Below are 22,417 nucleotides of genomic sequence, written 5' to 3'. Positions count from 1 at the left end.
CTCTTCTCTTGAAGAGTATACGTCTAATAGTATTACTGAGGAAACAGTCCTCTATATTGAACCAATAGCTGAAAAATGGATGTCGGATCCATGGGAAATTAAGCAGCATTATTTAACAACTCAATAATTTCCTCGTCACTTTGACCAGTATCGTTATATCTATGAACAGATATTAACCGAAATAGCTGTCATTGAATTTCATCATACTTTACATGACACTAATAAAGTGGCAAGCCCAGTCCCGTATAGCAAAGCTACAATCCGTAATATTATGCCCATTTCTACTTGGGGCATTCATCTGCATACGGTAAGAACCTTAGACATTCGCAATCGCAAATCCAAATACAGTTACTGGGATTACATCAATGCTTTTACCTATGTTTTCTATTACCAATATCCCATCCAAAATCACTCTTGGTTCATCCGCATTGTCCCTGATGTCCTCAAAAACGATCTTCCCAACTGGTTTCTCGTTTGGTGGGATAAATTTGGGATACAGTTAGATGTTTTACTAAAACCTATCCGACAGACTTTTAATGAGTGGCAAATTGCCTACTCTCGTTTACCAGTAAACAAGGATATTTCCATGACTAAATCCTTGGTCCATTTTATTATCCAATTTGGTATACCATGGATTTGGAAATGAGATTTCCAGTGCGATTACCATAATAAAATCCCACGACTCAAACGAGTCTTTTTTTGTGAGATGGTGGCATTAAGGTATAGATGCCATGCCAATCAAACAGAATTACTCCAGAGCATCTTATAGTAAGGCCTGCTAGGATGCTGTCCCTAAAGCCATCCCAGCATCATCAGAATCCAAGAATCTGTTTTTACAGATTCAAACAGAACTCTAACATCAGTACTCCAATCTTTAACCAGGGATGACACTTTCATGAAATTTGTAACCCGTAGCTAGGACCCAAACCTTGGTAATCCAGAACAAGATAACAATGAGTTCTCTATACTCGCCGGAGAATCTCAAGATCTAGTTGAAGAAAAACCCAACCTTGATGATTTTTTGGATTCGTTGACCACACTCATTGCCGACAAACTTGACAAGGAAAAAAACAAAAAAGGAAAAGGCAAAGCCTGACTGTCTCCCATCAGCAATGCTTTCCAACAACGTCGGTACAAAAAGATAACCAAAAATGAACCCACTTTCAGAAAAACAGATTCCTTGTCTGCCATTCTCCACAGGGACTAACAGCTATTCCACTCCAAGACAAAGAAGACAAGGATGTTGAGTCAAAAGTAGATTCCTACTCAGACTAGAGGATAAGGATAATTGACTCCACTCCATTTAGGACACGCCACTTGTCGTCTACCATATCTTATTTTTTCGTTTCTTTTTCTATAAATGAGATAGCTTCACCCTTGTTGAAGCAAAGTGTGTGCAAGCATGTAATCAGTTTGTCAATGTGTTCTCTCTCTCTTTCTCTCTCCAGTGTACTCCTCGTCTTATACTCCTCGTATTGGAATTCTGTTGAGGAAAATTGGTTTTATTAACAGACTAAATATCCTGGAAATTACTTTAGATTTCAAGAATCTGTGACAGGAAAGGTCCTCTTCATCACTAGGAATAGCTGGTTGCTGTTCAGAAAGCATATCAATTTGAGAACTGGACTGCCCGATTTGAATATTTTTCATTTTGTTAATAAAAGCATCCATAAATTCACTATCCTGTTTGGTTGACCAAAGTTTGAAATTAGATATTTCTAAAGGTGGTTTAATGTTTACTAGTTGAATGATGGAGTCAGGTTTGGATTTTACTGTCTGATTACTAATTCGGTAACGGATTCTTCAATCCTGGTTAATTGTTTTCCTACAGTTTGGAAATGAAGATTTGTATAATTATTTTGTTCAATGAGGTATATGAGATCATTGAGTTGAACAATATCTGTTTTTGCTGAAGTTGTTTCAGGTGGTTTTTACAAAAGCTGTAATAACCAGGGAACTACTTGAACAAGAAGCTAGGCTTGGTGCTAGTTCTAATGACTGATGAGGCGGATGTATAGACTTAATACTTTGTCCGTCAGCTGTTAACCATGTCTTATGTATATCATCTAAGATATTGAGTTGAGGTTTTGGAAGTAAGTTCATTACAGTGGCAAATTCAAAATTCCACTCCGAAAAACATCTAAGTTGTTGATGTTTTTCTAAATGAAGATAACATTGGCTCTTAAGTTTCTGTAACTGTTGAGAGTTATGGTAATTGAAATACCATGTTCGAAACTCCTGGCACTTAGGTTACATAAGATCTTGGTTAAGATATTTTCGAACTTCACCGCCTGGAGTAAAATCCATTAAACTTCAAAATTCATATCGCTGACACTTGGGCTATAAGGCTTTCTGTTTTCATACACCCAATGAGGTATTTGATTTTCTGATATATGGATCCCTTGAATCACAATGTCTACAGGTGGATCACTAGGTGTAGAAGGCATACCTTGTAATACTGATTCTATCGTTTCAGAGGTAGATTGTCTAGATGACTCAGGTAGATCTTCTCTATAGGAAGGAGTAGTTCTAAAGCTGGCACTAGACATACTCCTGGTTAATGGTCTACGGAAATTGAGGTATGCATTCCCTCCTTGCGTTTGAACGACCTGATCAATAGTTTGTCATATAATAGGTCTGGCTGGTACAGCATTCGAAATTTGCCATGTTTCTGGAAAAGTAATATTCTGGCAAGGGATCCTTCTTGGGACGACTACGTGACAGCTAAAGAGGTTAGTGTCTATTAGGACAATATGTCCTAATTCACTATGTTGTCTGGTATAAGAATTTGAGGTTGTTAAAACCTTTAAATGAATCCTAAAAATTGTTGATAAAGGGGGTGTTCCTAGTAGATATTGGTAACCATGAGTAAGAACTCGTAGTTCTAAGACTTCAGAAAGGTTTGGATCTAAGAGTGATACACCCAGATTAGGATAAATGTTAAAATATACAAATCCATAAGATAAGCTGGTTTCGATGGCTCCCATGAGAGAGGCTTTCCAATCAAGGCACCTACCATCTCGTAGGGTGCACTGAATACTGGTGTTCTGACCTTACAAGGTTAAGCGTTTAAAGGCTATCTGAACTAATCCTCTATGTATATACTTATATTTTCTAAAAAAGGGTGCTAAATCCTTGACATGAAGTAACTTAATAACTTCATCATTATGTTGTAATGTTATTGCATGTTCAAATGTTTTTATTATCTTTTTACAAGAAAAATCAAAAGTTCCAATTTTATAGATTGTATCTGGTTTAACATTTGGGATAGTCCACTTATCTAAAGCTTCCCTAACATCTTGATATGGTACAAGTTCTACTGCTTCTGATGTGGAAGCTACTGTTATGGTTGAAGGTTCGGTAGTCATGACGAGTGTCAAGTGACCATATATGTTGAATTTAAATGAAATATAATAATAATACAAACGTAATAAACTTGGCTTTGATACCAACTAGGTGCTAACCGGGTTCTAGCTAAGCACGTATGTCAACGCTTTACAAGGGAACAGACCTCTACAAAATCACTGCACCTTTTTCTTCTAACCTATACGCGATTTGGGTGACGTCCCACTTAACCTTAGTCCTGATCAATCCCTATTAAGTACAAACCAAGGAATATCACTATTCATATAACTATTATATTAGATTTAAATTACCACATATATAGTCTCATAACTATTTTACTGTTGGGGTGGAGGCCGGATATAGGCCGCCAACTGGCAGATCTCTTCCTGGATTTGCTATTCTGTAAGCACTATTTGCTAGTTAATTTCTTCTAAGGCAGGGAGGATAGATGGCTGCAAATATTTGTCGTTTAAAAGGTTTAATTAATAATTACGATGTTGTTGATGGAATATTTCATGCAATTTAACAAGTGAATCAATTGACATACATAAATATACAAGAAGTAAGAAATACTTACAATAATACTGATAATTTTATTTCTTCACAATACGAGTACACTGGAGAGAGAGAGAGAACACACTAACAAACTGATTACACGCTTACACATTCTGCTTCAACAAGGGTGAAGCTATCCCATTTATAGAAAAAGAAACGAAAAAATAAGATAAGGTAGAGGACAGGTGGCGTGTCCTAAATGGAATGGAGTCGATTATCCTTATCCTCTAGTCTGAGCAGGAATCTACTTTTGACTCAGCATCCTTATCTTCTTTGTCCTGGAGCGAGACAACTGCAAGTTCCTGTGCAGAATGAAAGACAAGGAATTTGTTTTTTCTAAAAGTGGGTTCACTATTGGTAGTCTTTTTGTACCGACGTTGCTAGAAGGCATTGCTGATGGAAGACAATCAGGCTTTGCGTTTTCCTTTTTTGTCTTTTTCCTTGTCAAGTTTGTCGTCAATGAGTTTGGTCAACGAATCCCAAAAATCAGGAAGGTTGGGTTCATTTTCAACTGGATCTTGAGCTTCTCCGGCGAGCACAAAGAGCTCATTGTCATCTTGTTCTGGATTATCAAGGTCTAGGTCCTAGCTACTGGTGACAGATTTCATGGAAGTGTCAGCCCTGGTTAAATATTGAAGGAATTATTCCTTCATATTGTTAGAATTCAAAGTATAAAGAGAATTGTATTATTGATTCATATATTGATTGATATTTTGTCTATTACAAATGGTTCCTTATATAGATGTAGGTGTAGTGGGTTAGGTTTAGTGGAGTAGGTGAGGTGGTAGTGGTGTAGTGGGTTAGGTTTAGTGGAGTAGGTGAGGTGGTAGTGGTGTAGTGGGTTAGGTTTAGTGGAGTAGGTGAGGTGATAGTGGTGGTAGGTGATGGTAAATTCTAACAGCCCCCCGCAAACTCAAGGAGGATAGAAACTAACCAACTTGAGTTTGAAGAGAGGAACAAAACAGAAAATAGACGAATACATAAAAGAAAAGAGGATAGGAGACACTGTATGGTCGTGTCAGACCATTGGTGAAGACACTGTATGGGGGTGTCATAACGGTGTAGAGGACACTGGATGGCGGTGTCAGACCGATGTAGAAGACAGTTTATGGGGTCATGTCGGACCGTTGTAGAAAACAGTTTATGGGGTCATGTCGGACCGTTGTAGCAGACAATGTTGTGACAGTTTACGGAGTCTTGCTGGACCCTTGTAGAAACTAACCGGAATCAATGTCGGGACAGTTTACAGAGTCTTGTCGGACCCATAAAAGAGCTAACCGGAATCAATGTCGGGACAGTTTACAGAGTCTTGTCGGACCCATAAAGGAGCTAACCGGAATCAATGTCGGGACAGTTTACAGAGTCTTGTCGGACCTATAAAGGAGCTAACCGGAATCAATGTCGGGACAGTTTACAGAGTCTTGTCGGACCCCTAAAAAGTCGCACCCTCAAAAGGTGTGCCCAATCTGTCAAAAGGCGTGCCATCAAAAGGCGTGCCCAATTCATTAAAAGGTGTGCCGGACATGATGGCGAGGCACGTGAGCGCCTTGGCTGGCGCGCCCGGTTTGTCGTCTGGCGTCAAGAGGCGCGCGATGCGCGTGTCTGCCTCGGCTATTTAACCAAGACGAAGGCAGAGACTGAGGCAGAGGCTGAGAAAAAACTTGCGAAAAACCTCTGAAAAAAACTCTTCGTTTTGCTGAGAGAGATAGGCCGTAACACTTTGTTGCCTAGAAAATGGCCTCTTCGTCCCGGAGTCTGCTCACTCTCTTTCCCGACCTCAACGAGTCAACAAGAGAGAGAACTGGTGCGGTGGCACTGGAACCTCAACCAAGCGCCCCGGAGTTTGCTCCGTTGAACTTTCCGATGCGGTCTGTGGAGCAAAGAATGGCAGTGCAGTCGGATGTGGAGGCCAATCAGTATACTTTGAAGTCATGTGTGGAAACCATGACGGCGGTCACAAACTTGTCGAACCGGCTGCAGAGTAGGACAAATGAAGTGCAGCATTTAAACGCCCAACTGGCTCTGCTCCAACGCATGTATAAGGATGCGCGAGCAGAGATAAGTGTGCTGAAGGCAGAAAATAAGGAGCTTAAGCGGAAGGCCACCGTTATGTTCCGATTTGGAGGGCCGCCATATGCTGCAGTGGAGGAGTATGGGGGAGCGAACGTGCTCGGTGGACAAGGAAACACGGAGACAACACCGGCAAGGGCCGTCCAGGACGGAGGCAAGAAGAAGAGACCTGTGGCAGAGTAGAGAAGCAAAATCCCGCCTGTGGATGTTTTTTGTTTTGTTTGTTTGGTTTTTTTTTTTTTTTTTTATGTAAAATGGTGATCGGGGTGAGCCCCGACATGAATAAAATAAAGGAAAGTTTGGTGTGCAAATCTGTATATATATATATTTTTTATTTATTTATTTATTTTTTTTTTTTTTTGTTTTTTTAAATGGAAAAGGGAATATAAAATAAAATAAATAAAGGTAATATGGCAAAGGATAAGAGAGTATAATATATTATACAGGTTTGGTGGGAACGTGGAGCAGTGTGCAGTCGGATGTGTGGGTATTGTTTATTTTATTTTATTGTTATTTTATTTTATTTGTTTTTGTTAAAGCTGCCGAGAGAGTGAGAGAAGGAAAGAGAGATGAAAAAAAGAGAACCATGGTTAGGCCAAAGGTTTTGCAGATCCTTCTGATGGAGGTGCAGCTGTAAAGGCGAACTTGCATTGGCTCACCAAGAATGTGCTGTGAAATGGTGTAGCATCAAAGGTAACAAGATCTGTGATGTGTGCAGGCAAGAGGTTCAAAACTTACCAGTCACACTTTTACGGATTCGAAGTGTTCGAAATCCAAGTACTGGAGTAAATAGAACCCCGCAGATGGAAATTAATGGATACAGGGTTTGGCAGGAAGTGCCTGTTCTCGTCATTGTCAGCATGCTTGCCTACTTTTGTTTTCTTGAGCAGCTTCTGGTTGGAAAAAATGGGTGCCAGCGCGGTTGCCATATCTCTTCCATTTTCTTGTGTATTGGGTGTCCTTGCATCCTTGACCTCATCAACAAAGGGCAGGCAAACATGCTGTGTGCATGGAAGAAGAAGATGGCGCAAGTGGCGAAGCCGGACTTGGCGAAGAGGACGGAGGTGAGCTGAATGAGCCAGCTCGACTCGCCGGTGAAGCCGTGGACGACGGCGACTATTCCGATGATTCAGTTATGGGATTCGTGGCAGCGGATGGAAGGTATGTGTAGAGGTCCGGCGGGCGGCCAAGGCGAGGCTGCCGCCCGCCGGTGAAGCAGAATGACTAGGTTGTTAACCTTGCTCTGATACCATGTTAGAATTCAAAGTATAAAGAGAATTGTATTATTGATTCATATATTGATTGATATTTTGTCTATTACAAATGGTTCATTATATAGATGTAGGTGTAGTGGGTTAGGTTTAGTGGAGTAGGTGAGGTGGTAGTGGTGTTGTGGGTTAGGTTTAGTGGAGTAGGTGAGGTGGTAGTGGTGTAGTGGGTTAGGTTTAGTGGAATAGGTGAGGTGGTAGTGGTGGTATCCATAATTTTAACAAGCAATTCTGTTTCTGATAAATCCGGGTACTGATGGCGGAATTCTGTTTGAATCTATAAAAACGAATTGTTAGATTCTAATGATGCTGGGATGGCTTTAAGGACAGCATCCCAGCAGGCCTTACTATGAGCCTGGATGCTCTGGAGTAATTCTGTTTGATTGGCATCCATACCTTTATGCCACCATCTCACAAAAAAGACTCGTTTGAGTCGTGGGATTTTATTATGTTGATCACGCTGGAAACCCTATTTCCAAATCCATGGTATACCAAATCGAATAATAATGGACCAAGGATTTAGTCATGGAAATATCCCTATTTATTGGTAAACAAGAGTAGGTAATCTGCCACTCATTAAAAGTCTGTCGGATAGGTTCTGGTAAAACATTTAACTGTATCCCAAATTTATCCCACCAAATGAGAAACCAGACGGGAAGATCGTTTTTGAGGACATCTGGGACAATGCGGATGAACCAAGACTGATTTTGGATGGGATTCTGGTAGTAGAAAACATAGTAAAAGCATTGATGTAATCCCAATAACTGTATTTGGATTCACGATTGCGAATGTCCAAGGCTCTGGTAGTATGCAGATGAATGCCCCAAGTAGAAATGGGCATGATACTACGGATCGTAGCTTTGCTATACTAGATTGGGCTAGCCACTTTATTAGTGTCATGTAAAGTATGACGAAATTCAATGGTAGCTTTTTCGTCAATATCTATTCATAGATATAATGATACTGGTCAAAATGGGGAGGAAATTGTTAAGAGTTGTAAAATAACGCCGCTTAATTTCCCATGGATCTGACATCCATTTTCCAACTGTTGGTTCAATATAGAGGAATGTTTCCTCAATAATACTGTTAGACATATACTGTTCAAGAGAAGAGAGAAAGACATCCTTAGCCGATTGGCTGGATTCCCCTTTTGTACTGTTTGGCGAGGTCTGAAGCCTTGGGAATTCTGTTGAATATATGTTCTGGTGAGCATAAGGACTAGATGCTCTACCGTGGCCGCAACGGCCTCAGTCTCTGCTGGTCATGATTCCTATAAATATACACGAGCTAGAAAATCTGGTAAAGAATTCTGTTCAACGTTGATATATTCAATATCAAAGTCAAATGCTGATAATAAACTTTGCCAGTTTGCAAATTTCTGCTTTTGAGCAAGATTTTGAACATCTTTTTTAAATATCTATTTAGCTACGAGTAAAAAATGTTGATTTAGAAAATCGTACTAAAATTTTAAAATACATTTGACAATAGGTAATCATTTCTGTTTAATATTGGATAATTTAGGGCTACACCTTTCCAGGTTCCTGATTTGAAACACGAAAGTTCTTGCTGTTTTGTAAGGTTAAGCTGTATAAGGATACCTCTGTAACCTTGATTAGAGGCATCCGTTTCAAATATTTTATTCCATTCTGAATGAGGTAAAGCAAGACATGGGAGTTGTTTTACCTTTAATTTAATTTTTTGTACTGCTGTTGTGTATACTGGTGTTCAAGGAGAAGGGTTTTTTTGAAGTCTGGCATAAAGAATAGAAGCATCCTAAGATAACTGATGATAATAGTCGCGAATATAATTCAGACTACCAAAAAATCTCTGTAATTGAGTTGTCTTTTATTTCATCTGAAAATTTGGATGCAAACTCAATACTTCTATTAATAGGGATAATAGTGCCATTGTGAATATTGTAGCCCAAATATCGTATTGTTGTTTGAAAGAGTTTCATCTTTGGTGCAGAAATCACCAACCCATTTCGGATAATAACATGCTTAAATATATTAAGATGTTTGATATGCTGATCAATAGATGATGAAAAAATAAGAACATTATCAATATAACAGATTGCAAATTCTGTATATGGGCTGAATATATCATTCATAATATGTTGAAATTCAAATGGAACATTCTTCAAGCCAAAAAGCATAACACTCCATTCATAATGTCCAAAAGGTATTGTAAAAGCAGTTTTCTAATGATCTTGCTTTGCTATCTGAACTTGCCAATATCCTGATTTTATATCAAATTTAGAAAATATAACATCCTATAATCGTTCTAAAAGATTTTTTTTATTCGGAATTGGATACCTAATCCATTTCAAGGCATCATTAAGAGATTTATAATTAATAACTAATCTTGGCACACCTCTTTCGATTTCTGCATTTTTGTTAACATAAAATGCTGTACAACTCCAAGGTGAGTGACTTGGTCTGATTAATTTTTTCTGGAGAAGAGTATCTATTTTTGTTTTGCATAAATTTAAATACTCATTTTTCATTTGGCTAAGTTGAGCTCTGGTTGGAATATACCTTTCATCAAAGTCTAGTTATAAGGAAGAGAAACAATATGTTTTTTCCGTTCCCAGAAGGCATTGGGAATATCACTGCAAATTTCTTTTTGGAATTCTGTTTCAATTAGTTTAATTTTATTCTGTAAGGATGACTATTGTAATCTTTGTTCAATTGTAAGAAAACTGACTTCTGTTTGCAAAAAAATTATCTATTTTTCTTTGAAATTTACTATCTTTAATCTGATCTAATGCTTTGGTATAAGGTTCTGTTATGAATTCAAAAATAATCAGTTGATTGCTAATTGTTTTGTGAATGCCTATGGGATCTATTTTAGTAATAGGCAAAATTTATTTGTTTAGAACTATCCGGCCAAACAAACTAAGATGCCGAACATATGAAGGATGTTCGATTTGCTACGGCCGAACAAATTTTGTTCAGTTAGATGTTGCGGAATTACTACCTCTAATTCGGCCCTATATTGCCAAGTTGTTGGCATATGTTCGGGAGTTCATTATTGAAAAAACGTCGAACCATTATTATTAATTTTTTCTTGTATTTGAAAAACTCCACATTACACGGTGAACCTCATCCAAGCTGCGAACCACATCGAAATTGTAAACATCTTCTGAGCTGATATTGTCATACTTCATTCTTCTCATTGTATTGGGTTGTTGGATTTTGATATGTGTCTAGCCGAAAAAGGTTTTACTCATGCGAACTGGGTGCAATCAAATAAGGCTTCACTCATGCGAACTAGGTCTAGCCGGAGAAGGCTTGACTCATGCAAAGGGATGCTGAATTCGCTTGAACAAAGACAACGAGGGTTTTGAGTTCTTATTATGTGTGGGTTTGGTGGAGGTGGGTGCTCTAAACTCATATTATGTTATGGTTTGACTGATGGATTCAAATCTAATTATGAAATGGGTATCCCATTTGAAGACTTGTCATTTTTAGTAATTTCATATAAGCTTAATATTGTAATAATAAATAAATAAATAACTAACAGTTGGGGGTCCTAAGCAATAAAGTGGGAGCTATTTGCAACACTCTAATATTTCCAACAAAATTAGTCTCATACCCTTTAATTTTTTATTTTATTTTATTTTATTTTTGTTCTTTTTATTTAATCCAAAAAAAGTCAAATAAAAAAATAAAATAAATGATAAAAGAGCAATTTTATTGCTCATTCAAAAATTAATATGACAAATGCAACAGAGACATTTGCCATTGTACTGTTGGTTGTTGTCGTTTATTATAATTAATAACGTATGCTAATAATTTGACTTCAAAAAATTAAATAAGCTGGGTGTTCATGTATTTTGGTCAAATGTCAGGAGATGTCTGTGTATTTTTGTCAAAAGTGAAGGGGTGTATGTGATTTATAAACTTAAGAAGGGCAATATCGGAATATCATACATCATTTGGCTGACATCAGCAAAAATCGTTACAGTTAGTAACGTCCATGAAGTTTTAGGGTCTTGTCCAGGGGTGTCCATCATATATTTGAAATGTCAAGGGGTGTCCATCATTTTTACCCAAAAAACCAAAATAAACAATAATTTAAGAAGGCAACCATCCAACTCGATCTGTAAGCATACTTTCCTATACAAGTTTAAAAAAAACAAAAAACAAAAAACAAAAAAAAAAACTAGTGTATAAGTAATTACATAGATCCAATCAAGGTGCCTCTAAGAAAGGATAAGAAAGGATGAATGAACAGTTATGAAGATTCAAGAAACACATATCCAGGAGCATATACCAGTGACACCAAGCAGAGTAAGAGGGTATTCAAGCCCAGCTCAACTTATCAAAATCATTGATTGAGATTATCTCAAGTTCAATAAATATTTTCTGACATTTGGGCTCAGCTTGACAACCAGGCATCATTGCATGAGATTCTGAGATGGCTCAGCCTGATTTGCTTTCTATAAAAGATGCTATAGTTTACTAGAGTATATAGGCAACACTCAGAAGTACAATGGCTACAGTATTTTCATTTGCACTTCAGTTGAGACTTCACTTTTCAGGTACAAGACAGCTTTCAAAACTTTGCTATTATAATGTAACAAAAGTACAAAATGAACCAGGCATTTCACAGCAGGATCAGGTCTTCTGAAACTTTAGCAAGTAAGCATAAAAAAATAAAAAATCAAGTGAAATTTGTTGAAATTTCACATTACCAACATAAATGGATCTATTAAATTACAATTTTTACAAAATTACCAGTACTTGTGAGCTAGATCAATCTGAGTATGGAGATGATTGAGGTTTGTTCAAACATTTAATAACCATGAATTTTAGACTCAAGCTTGACCCATGAATACTACCAAGCTTTGCTCTAAGCAAACCAAACTCGAGAACTTGGACTCCTTTTTAATCTTAGCATACCAATTGAAAACATCACACCAACCCCGCAAAACAACAGATAATGTGTACATACCTTCAGAGATGATAAAGCAGCAAGAGTGGAAATCTCAAGTTCACGGTTTTTGACAGTCTCTGCAACTGCATCGGTTCGGCAGAGTGCAAAAGCAGCTCGCCTGAAAAAAGAATAACATTTTGCCACTATTATTACGATATTCTAAAAAAGATTTCAGAACAATATTCTTAACCAGCTAGAAATTCTAAATATTGCGTTCTACGTGGGATCCTAATTCCTACCCATTCTCCCTGAATCACAATGACTCAGTATTTGAATTTCAGAAAACCTGAACTAACTCTGCTATTTATATTTTAAACAAAATGAAGATACAGAACATATACAGCACTGACATGGCATCTATTATCAGAAATAAAAAAGAGATTTATTAATATAAAACAAAGATACAACAAGAGAACAAGAAGTCCTGTACAATGAGACAAAACGCCTAGAAAAGGCAAAGGCAAAATAAGCCCTTAAATCACAAATCACCATTTAATTCTTGTTATGCCATCCCTCTTTAGAAAAAAGCAAAGACCAAAAACAAGAACAACAATAATTCTGCGTTCCACTTTGCATGATTAATCATTTATTGTCTATCGAACACGTAATTAGAAATGAAACAAATATTAAAATCTCTATTTAAAAAAAAAACATGAATAAATAAAACAAGTTTGCACCATCATAACCAAAAGTTGATAAACAGATACAGTACAAATCAACACTGTTTAGTTTATCCAATTAGTTCTTCACATTGAACAACCCAAACTGATGAATACTTGTATGTATTATGCATACCAGCTGCTGCCAATGCATAAAAATCGAGAAAGATTTTCTAGGAGAAAATTTAAAACTGTCCAAAAAGTATAAATCTCTTGCATGAAAGATTCATTTCCATATTTACAACATTAAAAGCTTGTCATAACAATCCATGGAAAACAACTGTTGTATACAACTAGAAGCGATATAATAATCATACCTGACGCAATACGCATAACCATAGGCATTTCATAAAATAATGATTGAAATATTTTGAATGAGGAATGAAAAAAAAATAAAAATTAAAAAAAAAACTTAGATGCTTTAACAAAATAACTTATCAAAAAAAATGGTTTTAAAAAAAAAAAAAAAACAAAAGAAGAAAAAAAAACAAAAAAAATAAGGTAACAAGACAGTATCATTCAAAGCTCTAACTTTCATGCCTTTCCTTTGCAGGCATCAATGACCTGAGTGATTTAACCGCAGACTCAACCATATCCATCTCATACTCTATCCTACCATTGGTCCAACACTGCAAACAGTAGAACAAAAGTCAAGCAGGAGCATTAATTGATGTTACTATTTAGTATTCAGAAAGACTATTACCACCACTAATGATACACAATAAATATAACAGCAACAGATCCATCATCTAGTCAGTCTTTTGTTTATAGGCCCAAACAAAGAAAGAAAGTGCAAATTAACATGTCAGCTAACAATCAACATGATTTTTCCAAATCGTTAGGACCACCACTCAATGAAATGTGTAGTGTAGAGTATATCTAGGAATAAACATTAAATTCAAATACACTGACCTAGGAAATTTGGCAACATTTGCCCCAATATAGGATAAACTCAAAGTGAAAGTCTGCTCAGTGACTTCCATAAGAAAGCACATAACAACATTAAAAAATGAAAAGAATAAACCAAGTACTTGAAACACCAACCAACATTAAATTAAGTCGCACAAAAGCTTCTTCTATGCCAAAAATTACTACCTACTTTGCAGACATTTATATTTGTTAAAATTGGCAGGGTAACCAACAAAAAATTCTAGCTCAAAGAACAAGGTTCCAAAATAGGTATTGCTTATGGCATGGCTTGGCCCAACACAGCTTAATATTGACCTATATGCCATGACATCCCACTTCTCCACCTAGAAATAACCTAAAAAGCAACTCGAAATGCCACCAAAACAATGCAAGAAACAATAATATGGACACATCTTACAGTTTACAACACAAAAATGACCAATTAGTGGCTACCTAATCAAATGAGTGAAAATGAACATTAACTAAGCACTTGTCCCCTTTTCACTATCAAAAAGTTAATTCATCAATAACTCATTCAACCGACCCACATAATATTTTGTAGTGCAAGAAGATCAAGCTGAAGATGTACCTTTGGGTTCTATCAAACAAAAAAGTAAATAAATTTCCAGTATTTTTATGGTTACTGCTATCTATAGACATAATTTGTGTATTGCCACTCTCGATGTCATGCTAAATATTAGTTATCCATTGGGTAATACAAACTGACATCAAGAATTAGTCCAATGTATTGCACTATCATCTAATCCTTGAGTTGAGACAACTTATCTGATGCACTCAGTTTTGCTTAAATTAGTCCATCTCAATAGTCAAATCATCAACACATATATATCTCAAGTATGGGTCAATTATTATTTATATTCGGTAGGAGAAATAGAAGGAAAAAAATAATTGAGAGAGATATGGAAAGAAGGGAGAGAATAAATTAGCACCTTTTCCCATTTGGTTGGGAAAAAAGTATTAAGGGAAAAATATTTGATTGTATTGTACCTTGTGCATAACTTTAAATTTAAAACTAGAAAGCACGGATACAGATACGATACGATATGGATACGAGAAAACTTTAAAAAGAAGGACACGGGTACGGCTAGGATATGTTTGTGAAAAAGAATATCTTTAAATTTTTAGCAGTGAGTTATACAAGTGCAAGAATACTGAGAAACAACTATAATTTTCTAATACAGAATACTAATATTTAAGAATTAAATATTAATTTAAGCTAGCAGCTAGTTTACCTTTTATAATTTGAATAGGTATTAAAAATATTTCAATAAAAACACGTTATGAAAAAAATACATGATACATCCATTCGACAAATTCTAAAATAGTAGGGTTTTATCTATGTTCTTCTTATCAAATAAGTAAGCAAAGTATTAAAAAAATATTTACTATAATGTTATGCAAGATATGCTACAATTTCAATTTTGTAAAATTTCGTATACATGAAATTTGAAGTATTAGAAACTTTTGCAGATCTACAAGTAATCGAGGAGTATCAGTATTCGATACGGATATATCTCCCTTCTAGAAGTATCTATGCCTCATAGATTTTAACTTTCCTCCAAATTTCTTGATATGTACTACGTTACACGGACTAGGGTACGGATATCGAGTGCGGGTGCATATCTAAGGGTCGAACAGCTTAAAACTGAAAATGGAGTATACAGGGATATGAATCCAAATTTGAATATGGGTACGAGGATACGGTAAATAGTTATTTTTAAAAAATATTTATTAAATTATCAATTTATTAAATACAACATAAAAATATTTTTAAATAATATTTAATTAATTAAATACAATATAAAGATATTTTTAAATTAAATTATTATCTTTATAAAGTTATTATTTTAAAAGTAATAGAGTGAGAGAGAGAGAGAGTTATTATTATCTTTAAATAATAGTGAGGTGAGAGAGAGAGAGTCATTATATTTAAATAAAAATAGTAAAGAACAGTGGAGAGAGAGAGAGAGAGAGAGAGAGAGAGAAGAGAGATAGAGAGATCGAGAGATCGACAGGAGTACGGGGTAAGGAAGACGAGATTGAGATCGCACTTCGGCTTCGACTTCGATGTCGAAGGGGAAGTCAGCGACAAAGGATCGAAGAGGCCACGCTTGTCAAAGTCATCGAACACAAGATCAAAGCCAGCGACAAGTTCTCTCCTGGCTCTCTCTTTCATTTCTTTTGCATTTAGGATAAAATAGAGCCGTATCCATTTGTAAAGAGCCGTATCCCGGCCATATCGTGCACCCGTAACCATGTCGTGTTGACATGGGTACCTCCCAAATTTCAAAGAGTCCGTGTAATGTAGGATATGTGTGAAGATTCTCTATAGAAAAGAAAGATAATTAAAAATAAAATAAAATTGTTGCTTATTTCTTTTTCTCTACTCCTAAGCCAAAAAGCATAAGAAAATAAGAGATTTAAAAAAATTATCTTCTCCTCCCTTATTTTCTCTCCGCCAAAGCATAACTCTTAACTCCATACACTAGACACTTTTATCTCAAAAGAATTAAAAGGTTGGTCCCAAGCGTACATCGCTATCATTTGTTATTCTATATGTTAGACTCTACAAATATGAATAAATTCTCACCTCTACAACCGATGGATAATTGCATATCATAATTGATTCTTTCCTTGTACAACCCCTTGATGAAGGGAGACGCTGCCATAATTCTTCAGTAACAAAAGGCATAAACGGATGAAGCAACCGTAGTCCATTATCTAGACACACCCACAAGGTGTCTCGTGCAAAACTCCTCGCAGATGCAAATGTTGAATTATCATTGGCAAAGTAAGGTTTGACTGCTTCAATAAACACATCACACAACTGGAACTGCCACCATGAATACACTGCGCTAGCAGCGTCAGAAAACTCATATGAGTCTAGTGACGACACAGTTTTGGATATGGCCTTGTTCAATACTGAGAGAATCCACTGGCAGCTAAATGGCATGACATCTGGAACTATATTCGTTGGAGGAGTGTAATCATCTCCAAGTTTGCTGATGGCAAATCGCACTGCATTCCACAGTTTATTACACCATTGACGATACCCAACAACCCTTTGGATATCCAGATTGATTTTATCAGTCTAGGACAAAATGAGAGAAGTCACTAAATTGACCAAAGAAGCATAGTAAAATCTAATAAAAAAAGGTACTTAGAAAAGCATGCACCTGTGCTGTGTAAGAGACAAGGGCAAAACGAAGAGCATCAGCACCACATTCGGGAATACCCGTAGGAAAGTCCTTCTTTTGGCCCTCTTTTGCGACTTCCAATTCTGTCGGATCCAAGTTGCCCTGCTCTAGTCTTTTGTGAAGAGCTTCAAGGGTTATTCCATTGATTACTTCTTGAGGATCAATAACATTTCCCAAAGACTTGGACATCTTACGTCCATGTGCATCACGAATCATGGGGTGCAAATAAACCTGTAGACAGTTTGACATGATCTGTGAATCTGCTTCATTTATTTTAATAGAAAATTGGTGAAGGTATCAAAAATTATTGGCCAGTATATCTAAATAAACATGGAACAAAGTAAAAACCATTTCCCCAATCTTTCTCTTGAACCTTGATTTACAACACTTCTCATTTTGCTTCTTTTTAAGGCCTTGGCCATTTCATGAAAATCAAATTTATGATTAGCCTTTAATGGATGCTATTCTAAACTTCTAGTTACATTTCCTCACAGAGCCAAAAAAAGCATGCCCAACCCGCCAAACCAATATGAGGGGTCGCAGTTATCACCTGACTAATGACAGTGGAAGAACCTTCAGCATGATTTGAATGAGTAGTCAAAATAAAGCAGAAAGCAAACATCACTAGAGTTGATGACTTGTAAGTCATCTGACACCTAACATCTGATGGCCTACGTAACATGGCTCCATACATGAAACGAAAAAATTCACTCACCTTTCTAAAAGGCACATCACCTCCCAGCTTAATTCCTAACATCACCATACGTGCAACCCAGAAAAAGAGAATGTCATGCCCAGTTTCAAGCACTGAAGTTGGATAAAATGCCTTTAAATCATCTGTATCATTCGGCCAACCTAACACAGATATTGGAAAAAGACCAGCAGAAAACCAGGTATCCAGGACATCAGGATCTTGAGAAATCTGAAATTCCTTGACAGCAAATATTCGGCTAGCCTCTGTTCGAGCCTCTTCTTCATTTCTAGAAACCACCCAGTGGTCATCGTATGCACCAAGTTCTTTAAGTTCATCATCTTCCAATGTCACATACCATGCAGGAATACGGTGCCCCCACCAAAGCTGCCTTGAGACGCACCAATCACGAATATTTTCTAGCCATCTGTGATGTTTGACATACATAATTTATTACTATAGAAACAGGAATAGTTATAATGCTGAAAGATGCACACTCAAGCAGGAATAGCTGTGCATGAAGAAATCACCATGCAACAAAGCTTAAAATTCACAAATATTAGGATCCCACATCCATACTAATTTTTCGGAATTTGGAAAATAATATCCAACCTACTTTTGTACCTTCTGTGAATTAGATGAATAAGGCATCAAAACCCTAGCTATTCAAACACCACGGAACCCTAGCACTCATGTCACCATCACAACAAGAAACACTTAGCGTCGGTGACTCGTCACCCTTACAATCGTCATCACAGTGAAGATGCCACTAGAGAAGACAACTGTCACCTCTTTTTGGCCCATCCCATCGCCATCACAAGCAGTCTCAATGGCTATTGTCACGTTTTTTCATCTTTTTTTTTTTTTTTTTTCTTCAAGATGAACTCTAATAACTGGAATCAAAGATATGTTGATTGGCATTCCTTACTAAAGTGGGTTGCTGTCCTGCTGGTTTGGCAAATTTGGATTGATAGTTGACACAACAAATGAACACAAAATGGCACAAAATTTGACGTGCAAAGGCATACTTCCCATAGGAAATACTTTGGTGACTTCTTTTGCTTCTATAGACGCGAACCTTGTGCATGTATGCCACATGGTAACACGTAGCGGCTCAAAAAAAGTCTATAATCGCATCGTAGTGGATTGAATTAATCCAATACCCAGCCTGTTACCACACACCCCAAGACCCAATCCCACTTAAAACCCAACCCATTTAATCCTACATCAGCCCAAACCCAAACCAACTAGTTTCCAAACCTAATTTAAACCAACCCACCTTCCATCAACCCAACACAACCAAAATACAAGTCTTTCCCATCCAACCACCAGCCCAATAAGGAAAAAGAACGAAAACAAAAAACTCTTCCCCTTGTTTTTTTTTACCATGGTTATTGATTCCAAATTACATTCAAAATTTGATACCTTACAAAAATCACAACAAGATTTGAAGACCTCATATGACTGATTGTTAGGACAATTGACATAGATGCAAGCGATTTTGGACATAGTGTCAGCACATGTTTTAGAAGGTAATCAGAACACTTTTGAGGACCTCATATGACTGATTGTCAGGACAATTGACATAGATGCAAGCGATTTTGGACAAAGTGTTAGCACATGTTTTAGAAGGTAATCAGAATACTCCACATAAAGGTTGTGAAGATCAAATAGCAAATGATGATTAAGAGGTCCCAAAGAAGGAGAAATGTGACGTTAATAAAAAAACAATACCCAATTAGTACACATTAATGTGTAGTTAATATGATAGAAAATTCAGAAGGTGCGAAGTCACAAATAACTACCAAACTTACGCACTAAAATTCACTTACATTGATAGGAAAATTGAGTTTACAAAAGAGAAAAAACACCAAAACAATCTAAAGTTATAATACCAATTAAAAACTGAACAAATTGTAAGAAAGTATCACTTAAACATTACTCTCCTCGCACTTTTAGTTGCAAAATTCTAATTAAACTTATATAATCTGACTTATCTATCTTATCTTTTTTAATGGATAACATTTTTAATCCATTCAATTTTTTTGGTGACATGGTCGACCAAAGATAAATCAACTTTAACTCATAAAAGCTTTTGTTCCGAGAAGAAACTATACCTGATATAGTCAACAATATTACGGGCTCTTTCCTTTAAATTGGGCCATGCCTTATTTGAGGCTTGATAAGTATAACACAAATATTTTTCGACCTAATATAAAGGCTAAATTTTTTGAGGGGCCCTAAATTTTTGCAAATATTTGGGGGACCTACAGGCTGCCTTGCCGTCATATGCCTAGTCTGGTCCTATTCCCAGGCATGGACCAGTTGAATATTTAAAAGTGAACTTGAGGTTGAGTTCTTTTTCTCAATCGAGGAGAATGATGCAGAACATAGAGTAAAATGTTCATGATGTGCACGGCAACTTTGGCAAGGAGGTTGTATTTACAATTTTATAATTTTATGCCACTAGTATTTATATTTATTTTCTTTTTAAAAAACAGTTTAATTAGGTGTCTTGTTAATATTTAGTTTCTTATTGTTATTAGTGTTCCTAATATTAGTTTTCTAATTTAATTAGGGTTAGTAGCCAAAATGTACTAGGCATTGCATTGCATTATTTAGAGTTTGATTAATAAGATTAAGTGTTTAAAGTTTTGTCGCCTTGTGTGATTATTGTGGACCTTGGGTTCTTCTTCTCATCCCTTTCTCCTTCTCTACTCTACATCAATTTCAAGACTAAAAGTGAAGATGGGGAGATACACAGCAAAGCTTCAAGGACTTGAATACTTCATGACTTTTTAATCATTATTCCCCCAAAATGGCATGAAACACTTTGGGTATGTTTTGTTTAGTTTTGAGAGAGTAATTTTTAAAAATTGTTTTGGGGAAAGAGTTTAGAAATTTTTTTAGTTTGTTTGGTTGTGTATTTTGAAAGTAATTTTGGAGTTTGGGAATTTGGAATGATTTGATATTTTGTTGTAATTGAGTAGATGTGTGTGAGAGAAAAAGTGATTGAGAATGAGAGAGGAGAGAGAAAAAGTGATTGATTGATTGATGTGTAACAGAAAGAAAGTGATTTTGAAAATTATTTTGGAAAAATTTCAAACCAAACAAGTTTTTTAGAAAAAAATTTCCAAAATCACTCTACAAAGCCAAACCAATCATACCCTTTGTATTGACAAAGGTAAAATCACATTTGACAATACCTCTTCCATTCAGTAGCATATTGTCTTGGAATGATCTCCATTTTCCTATTTTCCTCATCAAAGACAGCATCAAGAGCTTGCTTGGCCATACTATTGCAATTTACATACCACTGAGGCTTTATCAACGGCTCCACAACATCATTGCTTCTTGAACAAATGCCAAGTCGCATCTCATTAGTTTTGGCACCTCTATAGAGTCCCTAAATGAAGGAAGAATATATATGTCAATAAACTTGCAGTGTTTCTTTGTTCTGAACTATAAATAAATTTTAATGCAAGCAAACAAATTTGCTTCTAACAAGTTCCTGTTGACACTTCCTCTGTCTGCATGTTTGTGTCCGTTCTGAGAGACAAACTGCCATGGTGGGGAATGATAAACAATAAAACAGAGAATTCCTACCTGTTATATACACCTCCACACACACACATATAAATCACGCATCCTTCAGCACAAAGGCAAAGGAAGTGCGTTTCTCCAAAACGGCACCTGAAACTTCTCTTTTGATATCTACAAAAACTAACTAAAACCATTGCTTTATCAAGTTGTTACTCCATTGTTTTTCCCTTTTTTTTATTTTTATTTTTTTATCAAGTTGTTACTCCATTGCTTTATCAAGTTGTATAAATTACTATATTAAAAAGTACATATTTATTGACCCTCAAATATACATATACATATACATATATATATATATATATTCTTTTTTTGATGCCCAGAACACTCCCGTGGCAGACCCTTAGGATCCACTCTTACAAGCCAAACTGGGGGAAGCTAGCCGATCCACCTAAAATGTCGGACTTCACTTGACTAGTAGGAGATTCGAACCCCGGTCAGTGAGGAGAGAAGCAAACTCCCTTACCAACTAGGATGGCCCCTTGGTGGTTTTTGACCCTTAATTAACCAGTGTAGACCAATCCAATCCAAGTAGCAAGAATACCTTTCTCTGTAAAGCTGCTGTTACAGCCTCACGGGCTTTGAAACGTGGCATTCCCGCAAACTCCGAGCCACCATTACTATTTATTTTCCCATCATCAGTAAAGATGTTGATAAAGTCAAGATTATGACGCTTCCCGACCTCAAAATCATTTGGATCATGGGCAGGAGTTATCTGCAAGAGTTTACATTAAGATCCAAAAAAGGACAAATAAAAGAAAAGTTCAACACCAGTATTCTTCGTCTCAAAGGAGAATCTTTACCTTAACAGCACCAGTCCCAAAATTCTGATCAACAAGTATTGCATCACAAACCATAGGAAGCTTTCTTCCATTGAATGGGTGAATAGCGAATTTTCCATGGATATTGCTGTATCTTGGGTCCTCAGGATGTATCGCTACTGCAGTATCACCAAGCATAGTTTCCACTCTAGTAGTGGCCACAATAATCTCACCTAGTCCTCCTTCCAGAGGGTAAGCAAATGATGTCAAAACACCAAACTCCACCAGCTTTTGATATCCAGGAACCTTTAACTGTGTCCTTTCTTTGATATCCAAATAGTCTACCTACAAATCCCAAGCAACCTCAGAATATAGAATATACTCAAATGATAATCAATTA

The 22,417-nt window shown here is 36.5% G+C and overlaps 1 protein-coding gene across 3 annotated transcripts in view; it reads right to left on the bottom strand.

Moving 5' to 3' along the window:
• Positions 1-22,417, bottom strand: part of LOC114261127 (valine--tRNA ligase, mitochondrial 1) — a 48,031-nt gene that overhangs the window by 16,212 nt on the left and 9,402 nt on the right. For 2 of the 3 annotated variants that reach the window (XM_082881186.1, XM_082881190.1), the window contains 8 exons: positions 22,060-22,362; positions 21,801-21,971; positions 20,863-21,062; positions 17,681-18,083; positions 16,945-17,196; positions 16,359-16,859; positions 13,372-13,467; positions 12,198-12,299 (listed from right to left, as the gene is read on the bottom strand). In XM_082881186.1, coding sequence (XP_082737312.1) covers positions 12,198-12,299; positions 13,372-13,467; positions 16,359-16,859; positions 16,945-17,196; positions 17,681-18,083; positions 20,863-21,062; positions 21,801-21,971; positions 22,060-22,362 — 2,028 coding nt within the window. The remainder of the gene's footprint in view (positions 1-12,197; positions 12,300-13,371; positions 13,468-16,358; positions 16,860-16,944; positions 17,197-17,680; positions 18,084-20,862; positions 21,063-21,800; positions 21,972-22,059; positions 22,363-22,417) is intronic. The other variant, XR_014336820.1, reaches the window with a different exon arrangement.

This window comes from Camellia sinensis, chromosome 1 (genome assembly GCF_055761805.1).
Source record: "Camellia sinensis isolate YWXY chromosome 1, ASM5576180v1, whole genome shotgun sequence".
Classification (NCBI taxonomy): Eukaryota; Viridiplantae; Streptophyta; class Magnoliopsida; order Ericales; family Theaceae; genus Camellia; species Camellia sinensis.
Note: the sequence above shows the minus strand (reverse complement) of the source record. Positions and strands in the feature narration are given on the sequence as shown.